The 19230-nt window shown below is 28.5% G+C and overlaps 3 protein-coding genes across 3 annotated transcripts; 2 read left to right on the forward strand and 1 right to left on the reverse strand.

The window, feature by feature from the left end:
- The first annotated feature begins 1747 nt into the window (after positions 1 to 1747).
- LOC129911339 (probable cytochrome P450 28d1) lies at positions 1748 to 5344 on the forward strand. Its single transcript, XM_055989105.1, has 7 exons — positions 1748 to 2110; positions 2180 to 2318; positions 2376 to 2483; positions 2544 to 2648; positions 2817 to 3227; positions 4623 to 4746; positions 4824 to 5344. The coding sequence occupies exons 1-7, from the start codon at positions 1914 to 1916 to the stop codon at positions 5258 to 5260; spliced, it is 1521 nt and encodes a 506-aa protein (XP_055845080.1). The 5' UTR covers positions 1748 to 1913; the 3' UTR covers positions 5261 to 5344.
- Positions 5345 to 10530: 5186 nt separating this feature from the next.
- Positions 10531 to 13508, forward strand: LOC129911338 (probable cytochrome P450 28d1). The gene is made up of 7 exons (XM_055989104.1): positions 10531 to 10811; positions 10880 to 11018; positions 11077 to 11184; positions 11245 to 11349; positions 11419 to 11829; positions 12790 to 12913; positions 12989 to 13508. The coding sequence occupies exons 1-7, from the start codon at positions 10615 to 10617 to the stop codon at positions 13423 to 13425; spliced, it is 1521 nt and encodes a 506-aa protein (XP_055845079.1). The 5' UTR covers positions 10531 to 10614; the 3' UTR covers positions 13426 to 13508.
- Positions 13509 to 15861: 2353 nt separating this feature from the next.
- Positions 15862 to 17905, reverse strand: LOC129911341 (probable cytochrome P450 28d1). Its single transcript, XM_055989107.1, has 6 exons — positions 17611 to 17905; positions 17405 to 17543; positions 17235 to 17342; positions 17063 to 17167; positions 16461 to 16995; positions 15862 to 16389 (listed from the first exon to the last, which is right to left on the reverse strand). Exons 1-6 carry the CDS (start codon positions 17796 to 17798, stop codon positions 15953 to 15955), a joined length of 1512 nt encoding a protein of 503 aa, XP_055845082.1. The 5' UTR covers positions 17799 to 17905; the 3' UTR covers positions 15862 to 15952.
- Positions 17906 to 19230: the final 1325 nt, after the last annotated feature.

The following is a 19230-nucleotide window of genomic DNA, read 5'->3' on the forward strand; positions in this document are numbered from 1 at the left end:
ACAACACTCAAATAAACAAAATAACATTAACAAAATTTTTCAAACATTCACCAAACGTGAAATATACACTCTCAAAGATTCGCATAAATTCCTCAAAATATTTTAGATTTTCGAGGTACTCATGTTTCTGAGCTTATTTTGTATACATAACATGGGTTATTTTCTAAGATAAATATGTTTTCATATGAGTTGACACTTCTAAATTACATTTTAATAGCATAAATATTAATTTTTAACAAAAAAAAAAAAGTGATTTATCATAAGGGGACGACACACTGTGGCGACGGATTCAACTGGTAGATCGAAGAGTTTTTTTTACGATTAAAAAGAGATTTTCGACATTATTTGCAGAAGTGGTGATGAAGATTAAATTATTTTTCTTTGATAATATTTTTTGTCTACTTTTAAATTAATAATTGACTTTCCTTATGTACATATGTATATATGTTTATTTTTTTATTACATCCATCAGTAATAAACGCAAGACAAAAATAACGAAAAAAAAATTATTTTATTCAAAAATTTAGATTTTAGATTCAGATTATCATTTAGAGAACCTATTGTAGAAAAATCTGACGCGCTCGAGTGTTTCAAATTAACAGTTTTTTTTATTTAATTTTCAAAAACCAGTCCTGAATGTATATAGGTCACGCCCAAATTGTCAGTAATGAAAATCGAACACTGTTTTGAGTGCACTGAATGTAGATGATCAGGTGGTGACAGTAGTTGTTATCGGAAAATAATTTTTAAAAAATCGTACCCATGTATTTCGTGAGTTATAGGCATTCGAAATAAAATTAAAAAAATGGTCACCATGTGAGGTTCTTTCATGTGCCATTACTACAATTTTTTCTTTTGCTATGGAACCTTAAATAACCCTGCTAACAATTGAATTAAAAAAATTTAAGCTCACCTGCATTAGTTTTACAGAAAATATCACATTTTTGCCCAACTTAGTAATTAAAAACATTACATGATCCTAATTCAATGGACTGTAGTGTAAGAAAAATGTTGGCATCTTCAAATCTCATTTCAAAATAGTATAATATTTTTGAGAACATACCGGATAAAAAAGTTTTTCATAAAAAATCCGACCTTTTTAATTTGGGTAATTTTTCCATATTATTTAATTTTTGTACCCTTTCAGAACTGAATTTGTTTGCAGTACCTAGTAGATAAAGTTCTGATTTTTTAAAAGATAAAAGAAGCTTAATGAATACTAAAAAAGTAATAGTTGGTACGCTACGTTTTTTGTTTGTTGATTTGTTGAATTAAAATAAATGTTAAGCTGGATCCACACTAGGTTGATCAACACGGTCAATATAAGTTCCAAATATTATTAACCCGCACCTTTCTTAACATTTTCCTTCTGTAAAGTCGTTGTTGAGAAATTGAAAGATAGGCGTTTTTGAAAATTTTGGCAGCCGCAACGAAAAACGATGCAAATTAAAATATTTATTTATACTACATCCAAATCTTAACCGCGAAATTAATTTTTTTCCCTATTGACTGAACAAACAGACATATATTTGTACAACAAATAATTTTATAAATAATTGCTGATTCCAAAATTTAATTAAAGCTAAGCATCAAGGTATAAATAGTCCCATTACTTTAATAAAAGCTCTCCATAAAACTACAAATTAAAAACAAAACATAGAAAGAACAAAATTCTATACCTCTTCTCTTCTATTATCATAAAAAAAAAAACACGGTTTGCATTTATTATTATCAATTGAATTCTATTAAATTAATATCACTACTCTCTAGTCGTATCAATTTAAACTAATAAACAAAATTTCAAAGACTTGTGTGTATCACTTTCGGTTCTAACTCGAACGCAGTCACAACTTAAATCAGTCGGTTGTTAAATTTCAAAAAAGAATATAGTGAATTGCGGGAACTAAAAAAAAATGATTTTCTCGTTACTTGTGACTTTGGGTCTTATCGGAGTTATTATAGGACTAGGCTATTTGTTTCTAGTATGGAATTTTGATTATTGGAAGAAGAGAGGCATTAAAGGACCAAAACCATATCCATTTTATGGAAGCCTTCCAAGTATGGTTACACAGAAACGTAATCCTGGTTACGACTTGAGAGACATTTACAAGTATGCCGAAAAATCAGCATATTATTTATTCTTACTTTATGCCAATTATGTTTATTTTTTTACTTAAAGCCAATACCATAAAGATGAAGATTTTGTTGGAGTTTATAGCATCCGAACTCCGGAACTATTGATTTTGAGTCCAGAATTTGTTCATAAGGTATTCGTAAGTGAGTTTAAAAACTTTCATGACAATGAAGCTGCAACTTGGGTTAGTCCATTTCGATTTTTATTAAAGAATATAACTAAGACGATTATTGCAAAATAGATGGATGAAAAGAGGGAGAAGATCTTGGCTCATAATCCATTTGTCCTGACTGGTGAGCAATGGAAAGAACGTCGTCAAGAAATCACACCTGGAATATCACTTAATAGGGTATTATTTCCCATTTGGACATTTATTCAAATTGAAATGAATTTTAATGTTAATGTCTAGATTAAAGCAGTCTATCCAGTAACACAAGAAGCCTGTGGAAAGCTAACTAAATACATTAGAAATCTTTGCTCCAAGCCTGACCCTAATGGATTCGATGCGAAAGACGTAAGTCCAAGGTCCAAGTGAAAATATGATGTTTACCATTATGTTCTATTATCAATTCTTTGATTCGTTATGCATTATTAAAGTGATAAAGACTTGTGACATTATCGCACGAATTTTATTATTCAAATCATATTTTAATTTAGAAACATCTTATTTTGTTTCCCATAGATTACACTACGATTTACTTCAGATTTGGTTACCGATGCTGTTTTAGGAGTTAAGGCTGAAAGTTTATCAGATAGTCCAACACCAGTCTTAGCAATGACCAAAAAACTTTTCGAATTGAGTAGTGTGTTTGCAACTTACATTTTCATATCTGGACTTTGGCCAACAATCAAAAAATTCTACAAAGTTAAATTTTTCCAAAAAGATTGTGAAGACTTTTTCTTGGATCTTTTGGGAAAATCTCTTGATATGAGGCGTCAACAGAAAACAGATCGTTTGGATTTTATGAATTATATGTTGCAAGTGCAGGAGAAAAAAAATTTACCCAATAATGAACTATTGTCGCATATGATGACATTTTTGATAGACGGTTTTGAGACATCAGCTAATGTGATAACAGTGTGTCTTTATCAGGTGAGTTATCAAAAAGTGCAAAAAAAATCATTATGTGTGCAATTCACACGTGGTAGAAGTGAAACCTTAAAAATTTATTTTTCTTCAAAAAAAAAAACTAACTTTTTTTTTATTCTTTCACCTTTAAATGCATTTTTTTATATGACAACTTAAAAAAAATTGTATATCATCTGAAAGTTTATTATTTAAGCTTTAATATGATTTTTCAAACACATTTGTACGACAGCTAGAAAAAAATCATGAGTGCAGTTCACACGCGGTAGAAGTGAAACCTTAAAAAATAATTTTTCTTTCAAAAAAAATATCGAAAAAATCAACCTTTTTTTTATTCCATCAACTGTACATAATTTTTTTAAATGACAACCTATAATTAATTTTATATCATCTGAAAGCTTTTTATTTTACCTTTTATTTGACGCTTCAATCATATTTCTACCATGCCTACAAAAAAAGTAAGAATTTCTTAAGCCAATCATGTCAAAATTTCAAACTGAGATTACGGTACTTCCTGCACTGGTGGCTGGTCATCGGCAACAGATCTCCACAGGTATTTTGAGGTATTTTCAAGTTTTTCAATTAAAGATTGTGTTATTTTGTAGATCACGTACCGTTATGTAAAGTATATCAAATAAAAGGTATTATTATCAGCATGCGTATTAAAGTCAAATAATATTTGTATGTGTTCTAGATCAAAAGATATAACGTGTTTAGAAAAAGAACATCTTTTCACAGTTATCTCAGAATTTCGAAAATGAAATTGATTGAAATTTTGTACAATTATAGTTTATTTAATTACCTATTTACAGTATAAATTTCATGCATCTATCTATTGAAACAAAAAAGTTATAACCAATTGAATCGTCGTTTCATCTTGTTTCAAATCACTACGATACTAAAGAAGTTTTCACTTCAAAAAAAGCGAACGACTCTCACGATTCACAAAAATAGAATATTGTATTTAGAAAGTTATAAACAGTTCAAAAAAATAAAATTTTTTTTTCCAAATAAGTTTAGTTTGTGCACAGTTCTTTTAAAATTGCCCATAGAAGTATATAGGCTCTAGAGCCCTATTTCAATTTTTGGCTTTCTTCTGATAGCTCAAAACACTTCTACTAAAAATATTTTTATATATCTTTAACACAAACTCAAATACAAAATTTTCAAATAAATTATTTTTGAATTTTTTTTTTTAATTTTTATTTATTTTTTTTTTTTTTTAAGTTAAGGTTTAACGATTGTAAAATGTATTTTTTCTAAAAATTTTGCTTCATACCCTGTTGGAGGTAAAAACTATTAAGAACAAATTATATATTTATCTATACAAATATTAAAAAAAATAAATAAATCTTATAACATTAATTAAAAATTATTTTTTTATACTTGGATTTTTTTCAGTTGGCTAAAAACCCTGCTGAACAAGAAAAACTGCGAACTGAAATCCTCAATAATCTCAACAAAAACGGTGAGCTTGACTTTGAATATCTTGATGGACCCTCTTACGTTGATCAATGTTTAAACGGTGAGTATCACTTTATATCAATAAATTCCCAATTCCAAATTATAAAAAAAAAAAATATTTTGTTATTCACTTTTTAGAAAGCATTAGACTAATACCACCAGTAATTGTTCACAAGAAACTGTGTACTGAACCATGTGTGTTGACCAACAGAAATGGAGTGAAGCTTCAGGTTAATCGCAATGATATTGTCTTAATACCGGCATATGCTCTATATTTCGATCCACAATACTTTCCTAATCCAGAAGAATTCAAACCAGAACGTTTTAGTGAAGAAAATGGCGGAGTAAAGAAATATCGTGATATGAGTGTATTCTTTCCGTTTGGTGATGGACCTCGGATATGTTTGGGAATGAAATTTGCTTTAATACAAACTAAAGCAGCTATTGCTGAAATAGTGAGAAATTTCAATATCAAACTTAATGCAAGGACAAACAAAGATAATAAACTGAATCCAACTGCCTTCCTTGGCGAACTTGATGGTGGAGTTTGGCTTGATTTTGAAGAGAGAAATTGAATTTTCTACAAACTTTATTCTTTAGTTATTTTTATGATTAAATTTAAAATTTTTGTATTTAATTGTTAAATAAACGAAAAAATATGAAAAAATTATTAAGAAAAAAAAATACAACTCAATATCTGGAAGTTTCTAAAAATCATAATGGTTCGGTAATCGAAAAACACGATTTTAGCAAACTATTGCAGGAAGGGTTAGACATATTATTCATCTGTTCCATCATAGCTTCTAAATTACTTATCTGAGGGTCTGGAAATTATTGAAATTCAGAGAAAACAAATCCTAAGTCACCTAAGAATTTTTGGAAAATAGTTTGATTTAAAGTCAAGACAGTTCATATCATTGAGAAGAAGCCAACAAATTTGTCACAAGTCGATATGTAATCTTCTTGAAATTCGAAAATCTAAAAAAAAAAAAAAAAATGCACGACTGGGTCACATTGTTTTAAAATATTTTTTTATTTTTTTGAAAATTTTAGTACAAAAAATCATTTAGAATGATAAAAAATATCTGTCTATAAGGTTTAAACAAAAATCCTACCGGCAAAGGTTAAAATATCTCTCAAATTAGTTGAGCAAGGTCACCAGAACATACAAATTCATGTTCTGCTAACTTGAAATTGTTTTTTTTTTTTTCAAAAAATTCCAATTTTTTCTAGAAAATTGAACTTAAATAATTGAATGTTGGACTAATTTGATTTAAATGCTCCATTTTCCGAGATTTTCACACGAATTTGTATGGAAAATGAGATTTTTTTTTGAAAATCTCGGAATATTTTTCGGAAAATTGTGTACTTTACTTAAACTAGTTAAGCACTTAATTATTCAAGATAGTTTGAAAAAAAAAAAAATATTTTCGAAAATCATAGAAAAAAATTATTTTTGTAAAAAAAAATTTTTTTGAATTTTTTTGGATTCGTAGAAAACTTATGGCGTTTTCGATTGGCCGTCCAGAATCGTCCGGAAGCGTTCAGAAGACTTCTGAAATTAATTAGCATCTAAATATTATGCCAAATCCGAATTTTATACTAACAGTTTAAGGCATTTTCTGGTAAAAGTAGTGAAGCACTTAATATAATTTTGGGGTACTTAAATAGCACTTAATTAGCACTAAAAGATCCAATAACAAAACTTATGTTCTGCTGACCTTGCTCTGCTAACTTAAGAGACATAAGTTTAAAGGTTAAATCCATCGACATAACGGATGCGACGGATTGTATGGGTTGGGCCCTTCATCGTAATGTTAGTTTTGATTTAAACCGCTAAAATTTTTTTGACACAAAACTAATACTTGCCCTAGAGTAAGTAATAATATTCTGGTGTTGAAATCTACCAATATTATAGATTTCCCTACGTTTTACTTCAGAGTTAGTTATCGATGCTGTTTTAGGTGTTAAGGCTGAAAGTTTATCGGAAAATCCAACACCAATTTTTGGAATGACAAAATGACTTTTCGAATTGAGTACGGTTTTTGCAACTTATTTCTTTTTATCTGGACTTTGGCCAACAATTAAGAAAACTCACTAAGTACAAAATTTGTAAAATTGAGTTTTTTTTATGGAAATATTCATATTTCCTCTCATTCTATCACTGAAAAAAATCTGCACAGAGAAAAATATGACCCGCTAAAAACTAACAGATTGCCATATTGTTTTACCTTCCATACATTTCATAAGGAAATCTTATTAAAATCAACGATTAATAAGTTTTTTTTAAGGAGATTTCTTATTATTTTTATAGAGAAAATCTTATTAAAATTTGACTGAAAAGTTGATTTTTCTTGCAACTTAGCACTAGAACAAAAATCGCGATCAATATTTTCATGGCAGGTTGGTTCAGGTGGTAAGGTGGGCGACTAATGATTTGAAGTCTCCAGTTCGATTCCCAGCCTGGTCATCGTTTTTTTTATTTTTTTGCAGATTTTAAAACAATAAGGAAAACCCGATTGTTTTTATAAGGTTTCCTTCTTGGATGAAAACCATAGAGAAATCTTATTGTTTTTGTTCTATTTTATGTGGTCTATTTTTCTCTGTGTGTAGGGCGAAAATATCGCTATAACGGGAGTTAGAAACATTGAAAAATCACTAAGTGCAAACAATTGATTTCTCTTCAGAGGAAAAACTCATTATCTAAGTACATTCCTATTTTTAGTCACTATATAAAATGATTTAGATTTTGATCAAAATTTTAATTACGATAGTAGAGAACATGAAATAAGCTTCTAACATAATTCTTGAACCATATATGGAAGTAAAACAAATCAGGTCATCTTTAAACCAGTACCAGAGGATGTACGTGCTAATAAGTCGTGTCTTTTATAGTTGAGTGTAAAGTCGTATTATAGCAACGGTTTCTTTTGAACATTTGGCAATGTTCGAACGGTTTTTATCTTCCCAATGATATTTAACTGACTTCAAAAAAAGGGGAATTGCGCAATTCGAATGTTTTTTTTTTGTATGTTTGTTATTTCAGTACTTTCGACTGGTAAATCGATTTTGATATTTCTATTTTTTTTACTAAAGGCTGGCGCTTACTACTTTAATTTAATCTAGTTCTGACTATGTCATCTATGAAGAAGCGGCACCAATAGTTTTTAATTGGGAATTCAAATTGAAAGTTCAGCTTTTTGAAAATAAGAAAATTTGTGTAAAAACTACAACAATTCAGAAAAAAATAGTTTTTCTGGATAAATTTACGGTGTTTTATTTTTGGATTTTAGCAAAGTCCCTAAAAATAAATATTAGATAGTTTTTTGTTTGATTTTTTTGCATTTATATAAACAATTATATTATTTCAACTTACTTTTTTACTCCGTAAATTTCGAAATAGGTAACTACATAAGTAACAAATGAAGATATTGAATTTCTAAAAAAAATACGTGTTTTTTTATAGTTAAGGACAAGTCGTTTGACATTATTAATTTAAAAATTTACGATCTTGGGTTAATTCATCATTCTGCTAACTTTCCTTTTAAACATTTTTTGACTGTTGATATCCCAACGCTTGTACTTTTGACCGAAGTTATGAAAAACCAGAGCTATGAACACCAAAGCTATGAACACCAAAGCTATGAAACGCTACCAACCATTGAGAGAAACGATAAACGGGAGGAATATACCAAAAAGCTAGAGCGTGTAAAAATAAAAATTGAAGTTGCAGAACTTATTGAAGACCACAAAATAAATAGAATATTTTTGTTCCAGACAATTTTCCCGAATTCGAAATACCGACATTTTTTCCGTTTTTGTTATTTTTCGAGATTTCGGCAATTCATTCGGGATTTTGTGTTTTCGAAATTCTGGGTTTTCGGGAATTTGGGTTTTTTGGATTTAAGGTTTTCTTGACCTCGGATTTTTGGAATTTTGACCCCAATACGTGTAGTACATATTGGGATTGTACATTCCATAGCATTTGGTTTCATATATCATCAAACTTTCCTCGTTATTAGTCTGAATGACCTACTTATATTATGTTTTATAGAGACCCTGTACATGGAAAAAAAGTGTATAGTTTTTTCCTCTAGGGGACACGATATTCAATTTAATTTGATGTCCTAGGACTCGAAATAAGCAAACAAAAATCCTTTGTAAAAGAAAGGTTTCGTTTGTTACAGACTTAGTGTAATTGTTACAAAATAACATACAAAGTTAATTTTCGTTTCTTTTTTTTTTCAAATACATCAGAAAAAAAAAATATTAAGTAACGATTCTAACGATTTTGATGAAATGTCTTTTTTAAAACCACATCATGATGGAAACAAAGTTGAAAAGTAGCATGAAAATAAAATACAACCCAATAAAACATGAATGTCCTGACTTAACCCCTGGTCATAGAAAAATGGTTTATATCTTTTAGAAAACGTCTGTTTAATTTAGACAAGAACCTCATCAAACATTTTTGATTAAAGGCTATATATAAAAATGGCCTCATAAGTCAACATATAACTATTTCAAATTATTAAAATTTTAACAGTCTTGGGATTCTAGGGCATTTTTTTTTTATTATTTTGAAAAAGTTTTTCACTCAGGAACTTGATTATCGAAAAAATAAATACGAACGTATATATGTAGAGTTTGTGTGTTTGATTCCCAAGACAACTCAATACTTTTTTTAATTTTATATTTTCTTGCCTACAAATTATTTAAAAATAAATTTTCTATCTAAATTTTTGACACTATTGAGGTGAACAAAAAAATTTCAGCTGTATGGCTTATTGTTTAATATTTTTCTCTGCCACTTTTCTGATATAAAACTTCTTTTTAATAAAAAAAAAATAAAACCATCTGCAAAAAAAATTTAACTCAAATTTAACCAGGTCCCAGAGCCCAATAAATTTTTAACAGCTGAAAATTTTGTATTCACCTCAATAGTGTCAAAAATTTTACACGCTATTAACTATTTAACGCAATTCACACACGGCCTAAAGCTCACAACCTTTTTTCTTATGACGTTATCACTTAAAATTATCATCCGTTAACGGACTTTACAGACATTTACCTAATGTTTTCTTTATAGTTAGAAATAAACATTTTCATGATAACTTTTGCCCCACCCTGTAGAAAGAGTACTTAGATACTTTTCAAATTGTTTAATTTTTTTTCCGGCACACGCAGCTGCTTCAAAATTGTTTTTCAAGGCTAACAAAGTCATATTCGTAAACAACTCAAAAAGGTAGCTTCCAAAAAAAATAATAAGTACCTACAATTCATTTTATAGATAATGCGCTGGTTCCAAAGTTTGTTTAAAGCTCAGCATCGCTTTATAAATAGTCCACATTATTAAACAATAGCTACCCATAAAATAACGCATGAAAAAGAATGCAAAACAAAACAAATAAAATGCACGACTGGGTCGCATGTACTTACTCTTGTGGTAAAAATAGATATAATGCTAAAACTTCTTACAAAAAACAAAAAATACATAAAACTTTTTTTTTTAATATTAAACTTTAATATCTATAACATTTTTAAGAAAATATTAATCATCACATTTTTAACATTTTCTTAAACCGTTTTCAAAAATTAGATGTTTCAAAAAAAAAATATTAAATATTTAAAAAAAAAATACAAAAAATGTTATTTTTTTAACAATCCTAAACTTGCCCTAGAGTACCTTTAATCGTAAATAAAAAGTAACATTCTATATCTGTTCTCTTTCACATCACAAAAATACATCGTATGCATTTATTATCAATTGAATTCTATTAAAATAATATCGCTCTAGTCGTACCAATTTAAACTAATAAACAGATTTTTAAGACTTGTGTATCTCCCTCGATTCTAACTCGAGCGCAGTCACAATCAGTCTTTTGTAAAATTTCAAAACAAAATATTGTAATTTGCGGGAATAACAAAAATGATTTTTTCGTTACTTGTTACATTGTGTCTAATTCTAATAATTGTAGGACTAGCTTATCTTTTTCTAGTATGGAATTTTGACTATTGGAAAAAACGAGGCATTAAAGGACCAAAACCATCTCCATTATATGGAAGCATTCCAAGTATGGTTAATCAGAAACGTAATCTTGGCTATGACATAAAGGACATTTATAAGTATGTTGATATCAGCATAATTCATCTCAATTTATCCTAACTGTTTTTTTTTTTTTTTTTTATTGAAGCCAATATCATAAAGATGAAGATTTTGTTGGAGTTTATAGCATCCGAACTCCTGAACTATTAATTTTGAATCCAGAATTTGTTCATAAGGTATTCGTTACTGAATTCAAAAACTTTCACGATAATGAAGGTTCAACTTGGGTTAGTTCAATTTTATAAAATGATTAAAGAATAAATTTAAAACAAATATTCAAAATAGATGGATGAGAAAAGTGATAAAATACTGGCTAACAATCCATTTATCCTGACTGGTGAACAATGGAAAGAACGTCGTCAAGAAGTCACGCCTGGAATAACAATTAATAGGGTAAAATTAACCATTTTCACATTGATTTAAAATGATAACACCTTTACTGTCAATCTCTAGATCAAAGCAGTGTATCCAGTTACAAAAGAAGTATGTGGAAAGTTGACTAAATATATCAAGAATCTTTGCTCCAAAGCTGATCCCAAAGGATACGATGCAAAAGACGTAAGTCCATGTGAAAATCCGTGTTCTTCAAAGGATTTTATTTCTCCTTTTTTCCAAAAAATATTATAGATTTCACTACGTTTTACATCCGAATTGGTTACTGATGCTGTTTTAGGTGTTAAAGCTGAAAGCTTATCAGATAATCCTACACCAATTTTAGGAATGACAAAAAAACTCTTCGAATTGAGTACAGCTTTTGCATTTTATTCTTTCTTAGCTGGTCTATGGCCAACAATTAAGAAATTTTACAAAGTTAAATTTTTCCAAAAAGATTGTGAAGACTTTTTCTTGGGTCTGCTGGAAAAATCTCTTGATTTGAGGCGTGTTCAAAAAACAGATCGTTTGGATTTTATGAATTATATGCTTCAAGTGCAAGAGAAGAAAAGATTTAATAATGAGCAACTTTTATCGCATATGATGACATTTTTAATTGATGGTTTTGAGACATCGGCTACGGCAATAACGGCGTGTCTTTATCAGGTGAGTTATAATATAAATCTAACAGAAATTGTGTTATTGTTCAAGAAAAATATAAGTGTTAAATGCTATATGGCAACTCTATGCATAATCACTCAAATTAAGCCTTTTTCTTTATTATAATAAAGCTATATAGATATACATATATTTTCAGTTCTGTATTAACCCTCTGTAGGCCTAGGCACACCTCTTTTTTGCGAATTTGGTTTACACTTTTTCATGTCGCTAGAACTGTTTTCGGTCTCACTATTTTATAGAGAATTATATATGAAATTGATGTAGAATTTTCCAAGGAATTCTAATATTGTATTCATAATTCCAAAAACATTTATTTTCAGTCTTATAAAGACACTTTTTTGTGACCACTTTTAATTTTTTTCCTGCCAAATTCGCACCCGTGTGGCGACAGACGGTTAATCAATGTAATGTTAATAAAGCTTATAATTATTCTAATTTCCATACAAATTTTAAGCCTCGTTACATTACGAAATTTTATACTAACTTAAATTAATTGTATCAAATTTGATGATCTAGCAACTCTACGACTTGAAATATAAACTTAAGTCGATTTTTTCCTCGAACATTTTAAAAGGGGATATTGTTGAACCAAATTTCAGCTTTGTCTTCTGATCACATTTTCTTAAATGTTTTTTTTTTTTTATTTCAATTTCAATTTTTGTATATGATTGATGGCAACCCTCTTGCATTCACCTATGCTAATGATACGACTATCAATTTATAGTTTTATTCATAATTTAAATCCCTTTATAGGGTTTTTTTAATTGCCCATTAAGTTGCTTTAATGTTCTGAAATACCGCAGGGTCACCATGGTGTATACGTAACATTTTTTTTCTTCTGTAGAAATTGGAAATGTTGTTTTATTTAAAAAAAAAAGGAGGGGAAAAACCAAACTCTTGTTTTTGTATCAATACATAAATATTAAAAATCTTAAACTTTTACAGTTGGCTAAGAACCCTGATGAACAGGAAAAACTACGAAGTGAGATTCTCAATAATCTCGACAAAAATGGAGAACTTGAGTTTGAATATCTTGAAGAGCCATCTTACATTGAGCAATGTTTACATGGTAAGTTAGTTCATTCAAACAAAAAAATAACAAATTTGACTTCTTATAAATTGTATTATCTTATCAATTTTCTAGAAAGTATTCGAATAATACCACCAGCAGTTATTCACAAGAAACTTTGTACTGAACCATGCGAGTGGACCAACAGAAATGGAGTTAAACTTCAACTTAATCGTGATGATATAGTTGTATTACCGGCATTTGCTCTTTATCATGATCCGCATTACTTTCCCAATCCAGAAAAATTCATACCCGATCGTTTTAGTGAAGAAAATGGCGGAGTAAAGAAATATCGTGAAATGGGTGTATTCTTTCCATTTGGTGATGGACCTAGAGTATGTATTGGAATGAAATTTGCTCTAATACAAACCAAGGCAGCTATTGCAGAGATTGTGAGAAATTTTAATATTAAACTTAATCCAAGGACAAACAAAGATAATACATTGGATCCAGTTCATTTTATGGGTGAACTTGATGGTGGAGTTTGGCTTGATTTTGAAGAAAGGAACTAGATTTGCTGTGTGATCTAAAAATAAACGAAATAAGGAATCTCAAGAATTAATGTGCAACAAAAAAGTATTAAATAAATTTTGTCAAAAAAAAAACTTTTCTCCATCTTTTCCTCCTTTAACTAAAATTCATCCACAATATTTCAAATTGATAGATTTTTCATCTCGAGATATAAGGACATAAATTAAATCTTTTTTCTTTGGGCTACACTTTTTTAAAAGCTTGAAACATAAAAACTGCTGAAAAAATCTTCTTCTCTTCTTCTCTCAATATGACCGCGAAGCTAGAAAAAAGTTAGGCAAAAATTTCTGGTACAAGCAAATACAAAAACACCAGCATTGAGTTGGCCTTAATACAAAACCGAGAGGCTTGTCACCGATTTCTGTGGTCAACCCCACAGTCGGATCACTAGTATAAGCAAAAGGTATAATTAATAAGATTATTCATACTTGTAAATTATGTATTTTTCAAATAATGGCCAAAACTTAGTTACCATACTTGGAAGTCTGCTATGAAATGGATATTGGTTTGGGTCCTCTAATGCTTCTCTTCTGCCCATAATCAAAGTTCCATACTAGAAATAGATTAGCTAGTCCTAAAATTACTCAAATAAGATCCAATGTTATAATCAACCACATTAAGCATAGTGAATTGTGTTTCGCAATTCACTATGCTTATAGATAATTGAAATTTTATGATCGAATGATTAAGAGATTAAACTTTTTTTTTGGCCACAAGTATGAATAGTTTTGAACTTTGTACTGTGTCTGTTCAAATTGATACCACACTTGGATGAGATTATTTTAATAACAAACAATTGATTTAAAATGAAAACAATTGATAAATTGTGATATTATAGAATTTCATTGTTTTTTTTATTTGTTTTTAAAAATGCAATTTACACTGGTAGTCAAAATTAGAGGAACGCTAACAAAAAAGAATAATGAATGATTTTTATCAATTTAACTAAATTTTTTTTATGAGGACTTTTAGTTTGATCAATTCCACATCATTTTAAGAATAAAATAATTTTATATCTTCTCACTCAAAATTTAACTTTTTGTTAGCGTTTCTTTTATTTTGATCATCAGTGTGTGTGATGATGATAAAATATTGATATTTATATCGATATGTAATCGCAAAAAGTTTAATTAAAAATATGAATTGCATTACTATTCTTCTACTTTAAAACTATTCTGGCACAAAAAGTACTGAGATATAAAAGTTTGCCAAGTTTTAAAGTTTGGTTTTAAATTTGTATCAAATTTTTATTGTTTACTTAACAATTTTTCTTTTAATTATAGATTTTTAAGGTTATTTGAAAAATTTCCAAGTAAACAATCAAAATTTAATTAATACAAATTTAAAACTAAACTTTAGAACTTGGTACACTTTTTATACTTTTTATTCCAGCATAGCTAGTTTTAAAGTAGGAGAACTTGGCTCTTTTTTTAAGAGTAATGTTTTTGTTGTGATTACTTTTTATAAGGTATTGCTTTAAAATTTAAAATCTATATTATTTGATGGTTAATCTAGTTCCTTTCATAGAAAAATCTTAAACTTTCCATATTTAATGATTCTTTTAAGGTAGTTGTGTGATTGTATTAGCTACCAGACTTTTATATATTTCCAATACTTAAGGTTGGGGACCACGCCCTCTGAATAAAGAATGTTTTTTTTTTTAATATTAGTCTTGCATAAGATTCTAAGAAACTATATAAGATTCTATCAGCAATGCTCTATAATATTTGATAAGACTTTAGCGAAAATGGGCCGCAAAAATTCAAAAGTTTGAAATATTTTTTGTATAAACTATCAGCTCTACGAAAATTAAATTTTTTTTTAAAGCAACTACAAAAATTTATTTTTTTTTTTTTTTTATTTTATTATAAATTTGATTTTTATTAAAATTATATACATAAATGGTTTGTATGGCAAGTTCCGTTGATAATTTAAGAAAAAACAGAAAATAGACCTTGGTTAAAAACTAACATTTCAATTTTTTCATCAAATTCCTTTGAGCCATTTTGAGAAAAATAAACTTTTCTAAAATTGGTACATTGAAGTACGTTTCGAGCAAATAAAAAGTTGGAGAAGTTATAATGGTTTTGAAATCTGACAAACCATCAGACGAAAGGAAATCTTACAGATCTATTTCATTCCTTTCTGTAATATTGAAAGTTTTTGGGGAACATTTCTTCAGCTTCTTATGTTAATAATAAAAGAAAATGGTAGGAAATTTTTTATTGAAAGCTTAAAGAAATAATTAATGGGGTACCTCAAGGTAGTGTTTTAGGTTCAATTCTATATTTATCATATACACCCTATATACCTTAATCAGAAAACAATTTTGTAGCCACGTTTTCTGACGACACCGCATCATAATTTACATTTATTTAAAACGACTTTTCTTTAAGAATTGACTTTAAATTTATTTAATCTCAATTATTTTACTTTAGAAAAAAAAAACTTTCAAATTTACAATAATATATTATTTATCCAACATTTTCTTATGAAAAGACTAAGGGCTTACTTCCTTTCTTCAAAATCGAGCCACACTCCACCATCAAGTTCACCAAGAAAAGCATTTGCTTTCAGCTTATTATCTTTGTTAGTTCTTGGATTAAGTTTAATATTGAAATTTCTCACTATTTCAGCAATAGCTGCTTTAGTTTGTATTAAAGCAAATTTCATTCCCAAACATATCCGAGGTCCATCACCAAATGGAAAGAATACACTCATATCACGATATTTTTTTACTCCACCATTTTCTTCACTAAAACGTGCTGGTATAAACTTTTCTGGGTTAGGGAAGTATTGAGGATCATTATAAAGAGCATATGCTGATATTAAGACAATATCATCGCGATTTAGTTGAAGTTTAACTCCATTTCTATTGGTCAACTCGCATGGTTCAGTACAAAGTTTCTTAAATGACAATACTGGAGGAATAATTCGAATGCTTTCTGAAAAATTGATAAAAAATAATATTTGTTTAAAATCTTGAACTTTTTTTGTCTCTAAAATGCAAACTTACCATATAAACATTGATCAACGTAAGACGGTCCTTCAAGATATTCAAACTCAAGTTCACCATTCTTATTGAGATTGCTAAAAATCTCATTTCTCAATTTTTCCTGTTCAACAGGATTCTTAGCCAACTGATAAAGAGTCGCAGTAATAACCTGAGCCGAAGTCTCAAAACCATCGAGTATAAATGTCATCATATGTGATAAAAGTTGTGAATTTTTGCATTGTTTTCTCTCCTGCATTTGAAGCACATAATTCATAAAATCCATTCGATCCGATTTTTCACTACGCCGCATGGCAACGGATTTTTCTAAAATATCTGCAAAAAAGTCTTCACTTTCTTTTGTGAAAAATTTGGCCTTGTAAAATTTCTTAATTGTTGGCCAAAAACCAGCTATAATAGAGTAAGTTGTAAAAACTGTACTCAATTCGAAGAGTTTGTTTGTCATTTCAAATATTGGTGTTGGATTGTCTGATAGACTTTCAGCTTTTACTCCCAAAACAGCATCGGTAACCACTTCTGATGTAAAACGTAGTGAAATCTTTATGATTTGAAAGAAAAGTATGGTTAATTTAACGGTTTCTTAAAAGATCTTCACTCAAACTTACTTCTTTAGCATCGATTCCATTGATATCAGTTTTGGAGCAACGATTTTTGATATATTTAGTTAGTTTTCCACAGACTTCTTGCGTTACTGGATAAACTGCTTTGATCTTTAAATTAACAGTACGATGTTATTAGCAATTTATATCATTTATAAAAAGCTCGAAAAAATCATACCCTATTAATTGTTATGCCAGGAGTGATTTCTGCACGAAGTTCTTTCCATTTTTCGCCCCTCAGTATAAATGGATTATTGGATATTAATGCTTCACTTTTTTCATCCATCTTTGAAAAATTATTTTTTATTTAAATATATTTTTTTGAAATCAATTTTTTAAAAAACTAACCCAAGTTGCAGCTTCATTGTCATGAAAGTTTTTGAACCCACTAACGAATACCTTATGAATAAATTCTGGACTCAAAATCAATAGTTCAGGAGTTCGGATGCTATAAACTCCAACAAAATCTTCATCTTTATGATATTGGCTTTAATGGAAGACAAACAATAAACACAATTAGCATCAATTTAGAGGAATTTTTTCTTTGATCATACTCGTAAATTTCTTTTAAGTCATATGAAAAATGACGTTTCTGGGTAATCAAACTTGGAAGGCTTCCATATACAGCAGTCGGTTTTGGACCTTTAATGCCTTTCTTCTTCCAGTAATCAAAATTCCATACTAGAAAAAGGTAAACTAGTCCAAAAAGTAATCCAATTAGACCCAAAGTAACGAGAATCATTTTCCCCGAAATGCACAAACTTTAAAATAACAAGACAAGAAAAGTAGAACTGTGTTAAACGAACTCAATTGACATTCTAAAACTGTGATATCTTCGTATAGAAATGTCATTTTTATAGACGATTACCTTAAAAATTAAAATTTTAGATTAGAATTATCATTAAATATTAAAATAGAGATTGTTTACTGCACAAGCACATGTGCTTGTCAGATTGCCGGTATAAACAATATAAAATACCAATACTTCATAGTTTTTCTTATCACAAATAATGACATATTGTAGGTAAACAATTGATACTATCATGATTGAGATTTATAACGATAAGAAGTTGTTGATAATCAAATTTTATTTCATGTGGTATTCTATTGAGTATATTGCATCAGCGAAATTCTAACAACAAGAAGTAGATACATTTTCAACAGCTTATTGTATTTACAAACATTGAAGTGGTTATTTATAATTTCACATCTGTTAAAAATAATTTATTTGCAGTTTCGTGAAATGCTAATGATAACAATGATTTGGGCTTTTCTGTTTTCCAATCAATAGAATAATTTCACAAGATTTCGCAACAAGTTGTAAAAATTTTCTACACGAGTTATTTGCATTTTGTACAAATGGTGAAACCTTTATGACACTTGACACTTAAAAGTTCGTTGTTTCAAATTTTCATATAGCTATTTGTGAAACAATTTTATTTTAACTTTGTGAAACCGAATCTATATCCAACGTGATTGAGATCCTAGAGTTTTTCGAAATTTAATAAAAATTAGCAATAATTCAATAAATTTTTGAAACTTATTGCAGATTTTTATCATTTTCCGAAAAAAAAAACGTTTCACCGAAAGTATATTTTTTACAAAAAAAATTTTATACAAAAATTTAAAAAAATTCTTACTCAAAGAAAAATTCAAATGCTTTTGAATACGCGAACTCTCGAAATTTTAACTTTTTATTTATGGTCTGTTTTGTATTCGCAAAACAAACACGTTTCTATAAGATTCGAATAAATTAACTTTAACAAGTTAAGTTAACTATAACTAAAAATACTTATGCTTGGTAAAAAAAGATAATAAAAACTTTTAAAATTACCTAATATTCCGAAAACCTTTCTTCAAACATTTTTTTTTTCGATATAGGATTTTCGAGTTCTATGTCCAATTGTTTAATTTTTTATAAACTGGTTCAATTATCAGTTTCGAATTTCAACAATTTTTAAGTAGGTAGGTATTTAATATCAGTTTCCAATTTATCACTTTATTGATTTCTGACTATCTCGTAAGATATTTCATATTTTTGTATAAAATCATTTTCATATCCCAAATTTTAAACCTGAAAAAAAAATTTCAAAATAAAAAATTAAAAAATTTTTTTTTCAATCATTTTTTGAAACAGCATTTTCAAGCCAATTGTATGAATTTTCTTGAAATTT

This window comes from Episyrphus balteatus, chromosome 2 (genome assembly GCF_945859705.1).
Source record: "Episyrphus balteatus chromosome 2, idEpiBalt1.1, whole genome shotgun sequence".
In the NCBI taxonomy this organism is placed as follows: domain Eukaryota; kingdom Metazoa; phylum Arthropoda; class Insecta; order Diptera; family Syrphidae; genus Episyrphus; species Episyrphus balteatus.